At 39.0% G+C, this 12,919-nt stretch overlaps 1 protein-coding gene across 1 annotated transcript; it reads left to right on the forward strand.

Moving 5' to 3' along the window:
* Positions 1 to 225: 225 nt before the first annotated feature.
* Positions 226 to 12,919, forward strand: LOC109906402 (uncharacterized). The gene is made up of 5 exons (XM_020504078.2): positions 226 to 1,898; positions 8,111 to 8,407; positions 8,550 to 8,795; positions 8,949 to 9,094; positions 12,048 to 12,919. The coding sequence occupies exons 1-5, from the start codon at positions 1,832 to 1,834 to the stop codon at positions 12,408 to 12,410; spliced, it is 1,119 nt and encodes a 372-aa protein (XP_020359667.1). The 5' UTR covers positions 226 to 1,831; the 3' UTR covers positions 12,411 to 12,919.

A 12,919-nucleotide genomic window follows, 5' to 3' on the forward strand; every position in this document is an offset into this window, starting at 1 on the left:
AGAGTAGCAGGTAGTTTACTTTGGGCACGCTTTTCATCTGGATGTGAAAATACCACCCCCTAGCCTACAGAGGTTAAATTGTCACTAAATAATTAAACATTCTAAATAATTATAATATAATAGTAGTCTTAGATAGTTTTTTAAATGTATTAATGCCAATACTGTTTTCTATGTTTTTACTTAACTTTGGAATACTGGTGCACACACAATTTTCTTCATAACACATTTAATATTTCGTGGAGCTTACATTACAACATTTTCTTCAAAATGAATTGAATACAAGGCTCCACTTTTCGTGTACATTACACCATTTCTTCCATAATTAATTTTATACAAAGCTATGTTGAATTTTATGAGGGTTGCCAGATTGGACAAAAATAGGTATATGGTATTGATGAAGGTATTTGATTGCAGAATGGGGATACATTGTATGATGGGAAATTATACACACCATAATATACACACACAAACTTACACACATATACACACACACTCTGTTTGTACTCATGTTATAGCCAGCTCTTGACTTTTGTATGAATTATTTTTTATAAAATAGTTGTATCTTGTTGTCAATCATTCATTATCTTTAACTGGTTAAATGAATGTAGTTTGCATGTTTCATTAATGATTAACATGTTTAAAAAGTCGTAAATCTATGCTTAATTTAGCTTTAAGTATATTTTGCATTTTTATACATATTCTGCATTTCCACTGAAGAAAGCAATAATTAATCAACATACTGCTGTAAATGTAAATGTAAATGCTGAGTCTGTAGCCATTCAGCTATGGGTTTCACAGCCCTATAATAATGATACAAGTATTATCCAAGTATTATCAGCTTACCAAACCAAACAGATTTTCAGGTCTTCTGTTTCCCACATTTATTGATTAATTAATTTCCCATCATGAAAATGTATCCCCATTCCCCAAACCAATACCTTCTTCAATACCACAAAAAAAACAGACAAATACAGCTTTTTACGCCAATCTGGCAACCCCTCATCAAATCTGACATAGCACCAGTATCCCAAAATATTAAGCGAAACCAAGCATAGAAAACAGCATTGGCATTAATAAAAACACAAAAAACATAAAGCTACTGTTATATTATAAGTATTTCACTGCCAACCTATGAAGTCGCATAAAAATGTGTGTCTTTTCCTAGGAATTAAGCTGCATAGAAATGTGTCTTTCCTACGAATTAAGTCTCACAAAAACTTACGAAATCTGCTGAAATAGTTGTTTTGTCAGACAGACAGACAGTAGTGAGGTCATTGTGTCACTTCACCAAAGAAACAGAAGCAGGTTGCCACGGAGATCAATAGACACAGGAAGAGACATCACCACAAGATGTTACCTGAAACATAGAATGAGGCCATTGTCAGTAAGCTAGGACCCACTTCCTCCTGAAAACACACAAGTGGGCGGGTTTTTCATGTACCTCAGCCACACTGAGAAATGGGCATGGAAAATAACTCATACAAACCCTTCTGCAGGCATGCAACACCTACATGAAAATACACACACACTGTTCTGATACCATCAGTCTGATCAGCACAGTAACAGACCCCAAACACACCCACTCCTGATGGTCTAACTCTCCAGCTGAGTGAAGGGGTATTTTCAGAGAACAACTATAGATTGTGACTTCCTTTCCAACTAACATACAGGGATTATTTTCTAGAACAGCAGCCCTCATCAAAGGAAGTCTCTTTCTCTCTTCTCTACTCTTCTCAGTGTGTGTTTGTGGGTCGAGCTAGCTACCAGTCAGTCACAGAGAGATAGTGAGGACGTACAGCCAGAGGAAACAGACATATAACTCCTAACAGAGATGTCTGGTGGTCCCCTCTCCTCCTTCTCCAAACAGGGAATACTCCTACTCTCTATCCTCCATTATGGTTAGTATTGTATGGAATCTTTACTTTCTGCGGCTCATGTTTTGTATCTATTAAATGTGCTTGCTTGTATGTTAAATTTAATAATACAGTTAGCTTTCGCTAACTTCCTTGTTAGTTTTTTGCAGTTTCTCCTAAGGTATATTGATACAATTCGTTTTTAATGAAACAAATTCACATATATTTGATGCGAGTGTCATTGGTGTAGTTGGGTCAGCAGCTTTTTGTAATGCTTCCAGAAGCAAGATATCTTATGACCCTGTACCATATGATTGTAAACGTCCCCCTGCAGGCCAATTAAAACTTCTGCATCTTATTGATAACCTATAATACAGTATATGGTTGTAGACTGCCATGTAACAATCACCGTTTCCCATGTATGTATATACAGTGCATTCGGTATTCAGACCCCTTGACTTTTCCACATTTTCTTACATTACAGCCTTGTTACCTTGTTGAACAGAAAGAAAATGTGAAACAGTTGGGAAATGTTGTAGTAAACTTATGGATCTGCTGTTTAGGGAGCATGTATATGAAAAAGTAATTTCAAGGGTAGGTATGCCTGAGTATAAGTAAGAGCTGTGAACACTACGAGCGACAAGACACCTCAAGAGAGATACACCACAGAACACTCTAAAGAAGAAATAAATCAAACATGGATCTGTTAAGTACTGACACGCCCGTGACGACCTTAACATCGGAAGTAGGACAACGGCTAAACATAAAGAAAGGGATGAGTATAAATCAGCAATATATGATGCGCCAGAAAATGCGTATAGAACCCAAATTCCTCCCGTAACTGTACTGAAAGATCAAGTGTTGATGTCTAATGGACAACTATGGGGGTATATGCTTGATTACCCTGCCTGTAGAGTGAAACTCTATACTTAAAAATGTATTATTTTATTTTACCCCGTTCCCCAATTTCGTGGTATCCAATTGTTTTAGTAGCTACTATCTTGTCTCATCGCTACAACTCCCGTACGGGCTCGGGAGAGACAAAGGTTGAAAGTCATGCGTCCTCCGATACACAACCCAACCAAGCCGCACTGCTTCTTAACACAGTGCGCATCCAACCCGGAAGCCAGACGCACCAATGTGTTGGGGGAAACACCATGCACCTGGCAACCTTGGTTAGCGCGCACTGCGCCCGGCCCGCCACAGGAGTCGCTGGTGCGCGATGAGACAAGGATTTGTATACCGGCCAACCCCTCCCTAACCCGGACGACGCTAGGCCAATTGTGCGTCGCCCCACGGACCTCCCGGTCACGGCCGGATAGAAAACACTGAAGTTTCCAAAACTGTAAAAATATTGTCTGTGAGTATAACAGAACTGATATTGCAGGCGAAAACCTGAGGAAAATCCAATCAGGAAGTGCCTCTTATTTTGAAACCTCTCTGTTCCTATGCATGCCTATCCTCCATTTAAAGGGATATCAACCAGATTCCTTTTTCCATGGCTTCCCTAAGGTGTCAACAGTCTTTAGTCATAGTTTCAGGATTTTATTTTGAAATATGAGTGTGAAAGATCACATTGCGTAAGTGGATAGGTGGGGGAGAGTGAGTTTTGCGCTACAGAGTAAAGCGGCCATTGCTTCTCCCGGTGTTATTGAAAAACCTACACACCCGGTTGATATATTATCGAATATATATTTTTAAAACAACTTGAGGATTGACATGTTTCTGTGGACATTATGGATGTCACGCCTTGGTCTTAGTATTTTGTGTTTTCTTTAATTATTTGTTCAGGCCAGGGTGTGACATGGGTTATTGTGTTGTCGTATTGGGGGGTTTTGTAGGCATTGGGATTGTGGTTGATTAGGGGTGTGTCGAGTGTAGGCTTGGCTGCCTGAGGCGGTTCTCGATCAGAGTCAGGTGATTCTTGTTGTCTCTGATGGGGAACCGTATTTAGGTAGCCTGAGTTTCACTTTGTATTTCGTGGGTGATTGTTCCTGTCTCTGTGTAGTTTCACCAGATAGGCTGTAATTAGGTTTCACGTTCCGTTTTTTTTTTTTTTTGTATTTATAACTTATTTCATGTGTCACCTTTTTCATTAAAGACATGAGTAACCATTACGCTGCATTTCGGTCCGACTCTCTTTCAACAAACGAAGAACACCGTTACAATGGATATTATTTGGAATATATGTCTGCGTTGTCGTGACCGCTCTTTCCTGTGGATTTCTGAACATAACACGACAAACAAACAGAGTTATTTTGGGTATCAAAATCATCTTTATGGAACAAAAGGAACATTTGTTGTGTAACTGGGAGTGTCGTGAGTGAATACATCCGAAGATCATCAAAGGTCTTTGTAAACGATTAGGATTGTAAACTATTAATTTGATAGCTTTTCTGATTTTCGTGACCTAGCTACTTAATGCTTAGTGTACATAATGTTATGCTATGCTATGCTATCGATAAATTTACACAAATGCTTGGATTGCTTTCGCTGTAAAGCATTATTTCAAAATCTGAGACGACAGGTGGATTAACAAAAGGCTACGATGAGTTTTGCAATATTGCACTTGTTATTTCATGAATATTAATATTTTTTACTAATATTATTTGACTGTGGCGCTATGCTATTCAGCGGTTGCTGACTAAAATGATCCCGCTAACGGGATGGGTAGCGTCTTAACTATGACAAGCCACACTATGTACCTGTAAGCAAGAAATATATTGAAAACATTCAGGTTGAGCTTAAAACGGAGCAGCACTAAAATATAGATTTTACTGTAAAGTGATTGTAAAACTCAACTTTAGACCTGTCAAATCTTCTCTACATATCTAAAATATTATTATAATTATATATATTACATATATTTTTTATATAAACATAATAAAAAACAAAAATACATTTAAATGGTTATGGTACACAACCACCATCTTGTATGTATCATACTATGTTGATCAAGTGGGTAATGGATTACAAAGTTATCTTTTCTTTTGAAGACTGGCCCTTTTATTGGCAACGAGTTTGATCGCTGTCTTTTGTCTCTTTAATTTTGTTAATTGGGTCAGGGTGAGCAGAATGCATCCTTTGAGAAGATTCAAAGTAATCTCACATAGTGATAATATGAGATCTGAAGAATAATGACCCAAGATGGCCTTACGTTCTTTATGGGTAGCCCCAACTAGCGATCTCAACCATTGAATGGAACCGCTAGAGTATGACTTGAATTGTCGGCGGTAGTAGTCAGGCGATGGAATAGCTATAGATGCTGGAAGTAAAAAGTGTGTATGATAGGTTTTCATGCATGCTAATGCAATAGTCGTACAACTCAAGGGGTCAATGTAGGCATCTTTGATTACCTCTTCTCTGAATCTGAAGCATCCGTCATGCAGTATAACCACAGCATTGTCACAGTATAATTCCATCTATTCATGGAAATCAAAGGTATTATGATGTACAGTCTCAGACCAAGTCATGAATCTCTCTCTCTCTTTGGGAGACATTCGATCACACCTGTACATTTCAGGACTGGGATAAGATCCAATATAATGTAGGTTCTCCTCAGATGTGAAGAAACTTCAACTGTTAATGTTTCTCTGGTTGAAGGCGGGGTCTACACAACACAAGATTTTACTACCTTGGGATATGACACTGGGTGCAACGCCTTGTTGTATAAAGGGGGTTCAAAAGAAGATAGGAATCATAGGCACTAGAATTGTGAGCTAAAAAAGAGAAGTTTTTGTACTGGGGATTTCTGAAATGTTTTAGAAAGAATAGTCTTTTCAACCCTGAAAGTCATCGTAGATACGAAAATAGGCAGATGAACCCCTGATTTCTGATTTCTCTCGAAGTCATAAAACACATTTTTCTCTGAATGTTCATCTCTAGTCAATGGTTGAATGTAGCACTCATGTTCCACTTCTTGAACCACTTCAGTGTCTCTGCTTTTCAAATGCCCTTAACATTTGGGTGGCAGCTAGCCTAGTGGTTAGAGCATTGGACTAGTAACTGGAAGGTTGCAAGATCAAATCCCCGAACTGACAAAGTAAAAATCTGTTGTTCTTCCCCTGAAAAAGGCACTAGGCCATCATTGAAAGTAAGAATTTGTTCTTAAACTGACTTGCCTAGTTAAATGAAGGTGTAGGATACCACATGTTGGGGATTGTCTATTTTAAGGTTTGGACATTTTGGACATTTTTCCGTAGCAGTCGGAGGAACGACATGTACGATGACAATCCTCACATGGTGTTAGGTGTAACGGCTGCATCGGACAGGCCACTGGCCTTTTGTAAAGCATCTAGATCAGTACATACAGGAATGAGTAAATGTTATAGAACTTCTGCAAAACATAACTGATTACCAGGATTGTTAACTTTTATGAGATAGCCCTTCTTATTTTTTATGATTTCTGATTGCATGAGACTATCATGTTTCCTTCTCTGACCCCCTCTGCCTAAGGGTTGGCGGACTATTTGTACAACAAGTTCTAAGGTCCTATCAGCTATGATGGATACATTAGATAGAACAAGACGTTCCAACAGGGCAGTAAATTGTTCAAGATCTGCTTCACCATTTGGTAAAACAGGATATACTGTGTTTTGCAGACGATCACCACATATTTCAACTCATATTTCATGAGTTGTGGCAAAATCTGTAGCCCGTTCTAAAAGTTATCCTAGAGTATTCAAAATCATCACATAAAAAACTGCATAATCATGGCTCTGATTCCTACATGTGAAATTAAAATAACTGACGAATCTCTGTATTGTTAAATGTATTGCGGTACAAAACACGGACACTTCAATCAATACCGTCCCCCATCTTATGTATTACACAATATTCCAATTCATCAAAATCATCATGTGGTTGCTCATTGTCTTCATAACCTGCAGGGCTTGTAGGTGCCATGTGTTTATGTGTGGGGGGTATTGTTGAAAGAGGGTTTAGCTCGTTCATTTGGTTAATTAAGGAGATCAGTTCTGGGGGTACCTGTGATAATGTGTGATTATGTGTAGGAGTTATAGCAGTTGTGAATGTATGTGTAGGGGTTGGGCCCCTCTTGTTAATTAGGTTAATTAAGGAGATAAGTTTTGTGGGTACCTGTGATAATATGTCATAATTTGCATGATTTGGGGTGTTGTGTGGGGTGTGGTGTTGAAGGAGGGGTGAGCTCATTCATTTGGTTAATTAAAGAGATAAGTTCTGGTGGTATTCTAGAAGTATCCATGTTACATACATATTTTATCGTTTGTTTGGGCATTTTTTAATCAGATTGGTGCTTATCAAGCGTGGCATGGTTTTCTTCCAGAAGAATAGATCTTGGCTGTACTGCCGTCTTAGTAAAGCAACCATACGTGTGTGTAGCTGGACTTATCTGGCTTTTAGAGCCCTGTAAAAGGCTGTGAGAAACCTATCTTGAAGATCTATATCGTGATCCATGTCCTTACTGATGCTATCTTCAAAAAGTATAGGCTCTACCTCAGAATTGAATGTATCAAGCTGATTAGACACATCATACAACACATCATCCTCATCATAGCTCAACACTTCATCAAAAATACAAATGAGAAGACAATCATATTGAAAGCAATGTGAGAATTGCGTTGTGGAAAGCTTTTATACTGAACAGAAATAAAAGCACAACATGTAAAGTGTTGGTCCTGAAATAAAAGATTCCAGAAATGTTCCATGTGCACAAAAAGTTTATTTCTCTCAAAATATGTACACAAATTTGTTTACATCCCTGTTAGTGAGCATTTCTCCTTTGCCTAGATAATCTATCCACTTGACAGATGTGGCAAATCAAAAAGCTGATTAAACAGCATGATCATTACACAGGTTTATCTTATGCTGGTGACAATACAAGGCCACTTTAAAATGTGCAGTTCACAATGCCACAGATGACTTAAGTTTTGAGGGAGGGTGCAATTGGCATGCTGACTGCAGGAATGTTCACCAGAGTTGTTGCCAGAAACTGTAATGTTCATTTCTGTACCATAAACCACCTCCAACATCGTTTTAGATCATTTTTCAGTAAGACCAAATGGTCTCACAACCGCAGCCCAAGACCTCCACATCCGGTGCTGAGGAGTATTTCTCTCTGTAATAAAATATATTTAAATGTTAAATGACTGTTTTCCTTAAATTAACTGTAACTCAGTAAAAACATGTATTTCTAGATTAACACTTATTAAGATGATCCCTATCTGAATAAACAGGAACAAACTCTGCGCCCGGCGAACCTCTTGTTCTCTCTTTAGGGACCTGGGCTGATGTCCCTCCAATAGACCAGTATGGCTTGAAGGGAGGTTCGGTGTGTGTGGCTGTTGCAGAACCCCCTGATCAACTCAAAGGAATTACATGGAAGTTCCGAAAGGATGTAATAGTGGATGATAAAGACATATCTCCTAAATACAAGAAGAAGGTAGATTATAACCCAGTGAACCACACTCTGTGCATTAAGAATCTGACAGACACAGACAGTGGAATTTACATTGCAAATGCAAAGAAAATAGATTGGACAGATTCAACGTCTTCATACAAACTTAAGGTGTTGGGTGAGTTTTGATTTTTTTTTTTCGTGATTTGGTAGCCTGATATGTGTTTCTGTTTTGCTTAAAATAGCGAATCTCCTTTTTTTGTGTCTTCACCAGTCATACATGTCAAATGTATCTTTCTGAACTGTGTTGGTTGTTGTAGAAGCTGTTCCCATTCCAGCAATGCAGGTGACATACTACAACTCAAGTACAGGACTTTGTAACATCACAGTGAATTGTTCAGGCTGGATGTTTTCTGTCTGTGATGGAGGTCAGTGCCCACTGTACAAGGATTCTCTGTCAGTCTCTGAGGTCAACATCACTGTTTCCAGTGGTAATGGATTCATTAAGTGTATCGTCAACAATCGTGTCAGCACAGAGACCAAATCACAACGCATGAATGACATATGTAAGTCTAACTTCCACTTTCTGTGATTTCCTCTAGCATTGTAAAAAAAAATCAACAAAGTTGTAATATCATTGCAGTTATATTCTTCTCCAGCAAATTTTTTTGATAATGCTCTTTTTGTGTGTATATGTGTGTGTGTGTGTGACGTCTCAGGTATTGCTGAGAAGAAGGGGATCGCTGCAGCATCACTAGTTGGCATCATTGTGGGCATTGTTACTGGTGGATTACTCTTAGTTGGTGTAGGATGCATCATATCAACCAGAAGATGGCGATCCCCTAAAGAAATACTGCTTCTGAAGGTACCCTCTCATTAATCTATGTTTAAACAATTGTAGAGTCTATTGACGCACCATTGAGTAAATATATGTAAAATAATAACATCCAGGTACAAATCTGTCAGGTTAAGCTAGAGATACAGTGGGGAGAACAATTATTTGATACACTGCCGATTTTGCAGGTTTTCCTACTTACAAAGCATGTAGAGGTCTATAATTTTTATCATAGGTACACTTTAACTGTGAGAGACGGAATCTAAAACAAAAATCCAGAAAATAACATTGTATGATTTTTAAGTAATTCATTTACATTTTATTGCATGACATAAGTATTTGATATATCAGAAAAGCAGAACTTAATATTTGGTACAGAAACATTTGTTTGCAATTACATTGAATTGATCATACGTTTCCTGTAGTTCTTGATCAGGTTTGCACACACTGCAGCAGGGATTTTGGCCCACTCTTCCATACAGACCTTCTCCAGATCCTTCAGGTTTCGGGGCTGTCGCTGGGCAATACGGACTTTCAGCTCCCTCCAAAGATTTTCTATTGGGTTCAGGTCTGGAGATTGGCTAGGCCACTCCAGGACCTTGAGATGCTTCTTACGGAGTCACTCCTTAGTTGCCCTGGCTGTGTGTTTCGGGTCGATGTCATGCTGGAAGACCCAGCCACGACCCATCTTTAATGCTCTTACTGAGGGAAGGAGGTTGTTGGCCAAGATCTCGCGATACATGGCCCCTCCCATCCTCCCCTCAATACGGTGCAGTCATCCTGTCCCCTTTGCCGAAAAGCATCCCCAAAGAATGATGTTTACACCTCCATGCTCTACGGTTGGGATGGTGTTCTTGGGGTTGTACTCATCCTTCTTCTTCCTCCAAACACGGCGAGTGGAGTTTAGACCAAAAAGCTCTATTTTTGTCTCATCAGACCACATGACCTTCTCCCATTCCTCCTCTGGATCATCCAGATGGTCATTGGCAAACTTCAGATGGGCCTGGACATGTGCTGGCTTGAGCAGGGGGACCTTGCGTGAGCTGCAGGATTTTTATCCATGACGGCGTAGTGTGTTACTAATGGTTTTCTTTGAGACTGTGATCCCAGCTCTCTTCAGGTCATTGACCAGGTCCTGCCGTGTAGTTCTGGGCTGATCCCTCACCTTCCTCATGATCATTGATGCCCCACGAGGTGAGATCTTGCATGGAGCCCCAGACCGAGGGTGATTGACCGTCATCTTGAACTTCTTCCATTTTCTAATAATTGCGCAAACAGTTGTTGCCTTCTCACCAAGCTGCTTGCCTATTGTCCTGTATCCCATCTGTTAGGAATTTTATGAATAATGACTAAACAATATCTACATTTTAAATAGAACTATAACTAATTAAAACTATGCTCTGTTTTATTATATCTGATTAATAATATTAATTCATAAGGAAGGGATTGTGGAGCATGAAACAGGGGGTAATTAAATTAAATAAATACCATTCCAGCTAGGTTGGGGAGGACTAGATTGTGGGTTTTAAGTAAGCAGAAAGAATTGTTAACCTATGGTTGAACCGACTCAACTTAGCTCTGGGATGTTTAGATAAGGCAGTGAGTGTTTTCCTAGGTTTTCCATTATCTGGAGCTGTCTTCTGAATAGTGATAGATGAAGGTGAGATTTCAGAAGTTAATCTTGATAAGTGTGTGTCTGGAGTGAGCGAGCGAGGGGGTTGGAATAAACTTTTTAACCTGTTCTGCCCTTGTCGATGGGAGGAAGGACATTTTATAACCTATGACGTCATATTTTGTATATAAACTGTTGTTCGTGGTTTCATGGCAGCGCGCTCCGAGAATAAATACTATTATCTAATTTTGATAAGACTGGTCTCTGTCTATTTTATGCAAATCAGAATCTTAAACATTCTCATAAAATAGACTAAGTGAATTCAATTAATGAAAACATATTGGAATTATGAAATTACATTAACACCATCCCAGCCTTGTACAATTTTAGCCCTGATGTCCTTACACAGCTCTCTGGTCTTGGCCATTGTGGAGAGGTTGGAGTCTGTTTGATTGAGTGTGTGGACAGGTGTCTCTTATACAGGTAACGAGTTCAAACAGATGCAGTTAATACAGGTAATGAGTGGAGAACAGGAGGGATTCTTAAAGAAAAACTAACAGGTCTGTGAGAGCCAGAATTCTTACTGGTTGGTAGGTGATCAAATACTTATTTCATGCAATAAAATGCAAATGAATTACTTAAAAATCATACAATGTGATTTTCTGGATTTTTGTTTTAGATTCCGTCTCTCACAGTTGAAGTGTACCTATGATAAAAACAGACCTCTACATGCTTTGTAAGTAGGAAAACCTGCAAAATCGTCAGTGTTTCAAATACTTGTTCTCCCCACTGTATCCATTTTTTTTGCATGGGCTGCAATAGGAGGATGCAGTAGATTGAGATGCAACCCATGCTACAGTGATGTTCGTCAGAACACGAGACATCCCTGAAATCCGTTGTCTCAGGAAAACATCTGTAGCGTCTGAATGGTTTGGGCTACAAACTAATGTGACCCCACAGTGGAAAGGGGATTTTGCTCTATGACCTGTTTGAAGGTAACCGGTACTGGTTAAAAAAAATAATGGAAGTATGGAGGTATAGTTAAATATGTGTGGGGGGGGGGGGGGGGGGGGGGGAAGCTAAAATATTTCCTGAGATGTATCTCCTAGATATAGGACAGACTCTTCAAAACCGTACTCCTTATTTTTAACTGTCACATTTATGAATGTGTTATTCAATGCATTTCTATGGGATTTGGGACTAAAGCCAAATTTAATATTTTATCAAAACATTTACAAATGTAATATCAAATATCTAAATGATGCATTGTATGACCATGTTAAAGCAATTCCCCCACCATCCAATGTCTTAGAGTCTAGAGAATTTTAAACAATGATAATTTGCATGTTATGATTACTCATCTCCTAACAGGCCGTTGTTCCAGAAGTTGACAACCCAGTGAACGCTATACCAGGAAGACCAGAACCACAGAACACCCCTGGATCTGAGGTGACATCTATCTACGTTACTGCAGGCAGACCAGGAGCAGTACCAGCATCAGCAGAAGGAGAAGAGGGGCATCCAGGGGACAAGGAGTACACTTCACCAGAAGAGAGGATAGAACGACAGTCCCCCCCACAGGCAGAGACATTCTACAGCACCCTACAGATACCAGCTGCAGCACAGCGCCACCCAGTGGGCAAAGGAAATAATCTAAAGAAACCAGACACGGTGTACTGCACAATAGGAGATTGCCCCTCCATCCTTCTCAGAGACCCACGGATGTTGCTTTGATTAAGATTGTACCCATAGACTCAGGTACCGAATGCAAACACAGGGGAAATTATGAAGGAGAGAATCATGATAATGGGTTTTTAACATTTCCGTCTAATTTCATCCATATTTAAAGTGGCAATCTGCAATTCATACGTACTTTTAATTGAATTGTATACAACTATTAATCCATGCAGAATACAACATATGCTTGTTTAATTCCATTGTTTGTTAAAACTGTATTTGTACAAACAATTGGTGGCAGGGTACCCGCGTTGTTATTATTTAGACTGCAGATTTCCCCTTTAGCGATAGAAAGTATGTAAAACAGTCTTATTTTCTGTAAACGAAAATGGAAACATGCAGATGAATACAGTAGCCCTATACATGCTTTAAAAAAGTGTTTATACACAAAGCAGCGGTTTGAAAATGGGAAGCCCATCCATTCAATCAATCAATCAAATCGACCAATCAATAAATATATACATAAACCAATCATTCAATGAATAAATAAATCAAGCAACAACCTA

Source organism: Oncorhynchus kisutch, linkage group LG16 (genome assembly GCF_002021735.2).
Source record: "Oncorhynchus kisutch isolate 150728-3 linkage group LG16, Okis_V2, whole genome shotgun sequence".
Taxonomy (NCBI): domain Eukaryota; kingdom Metazoa; phylum Chordata; class Actinopteri; order Salmoniformes; family Salmonidae; genus Oncorhynchus; species Oncorhynchus kisutch.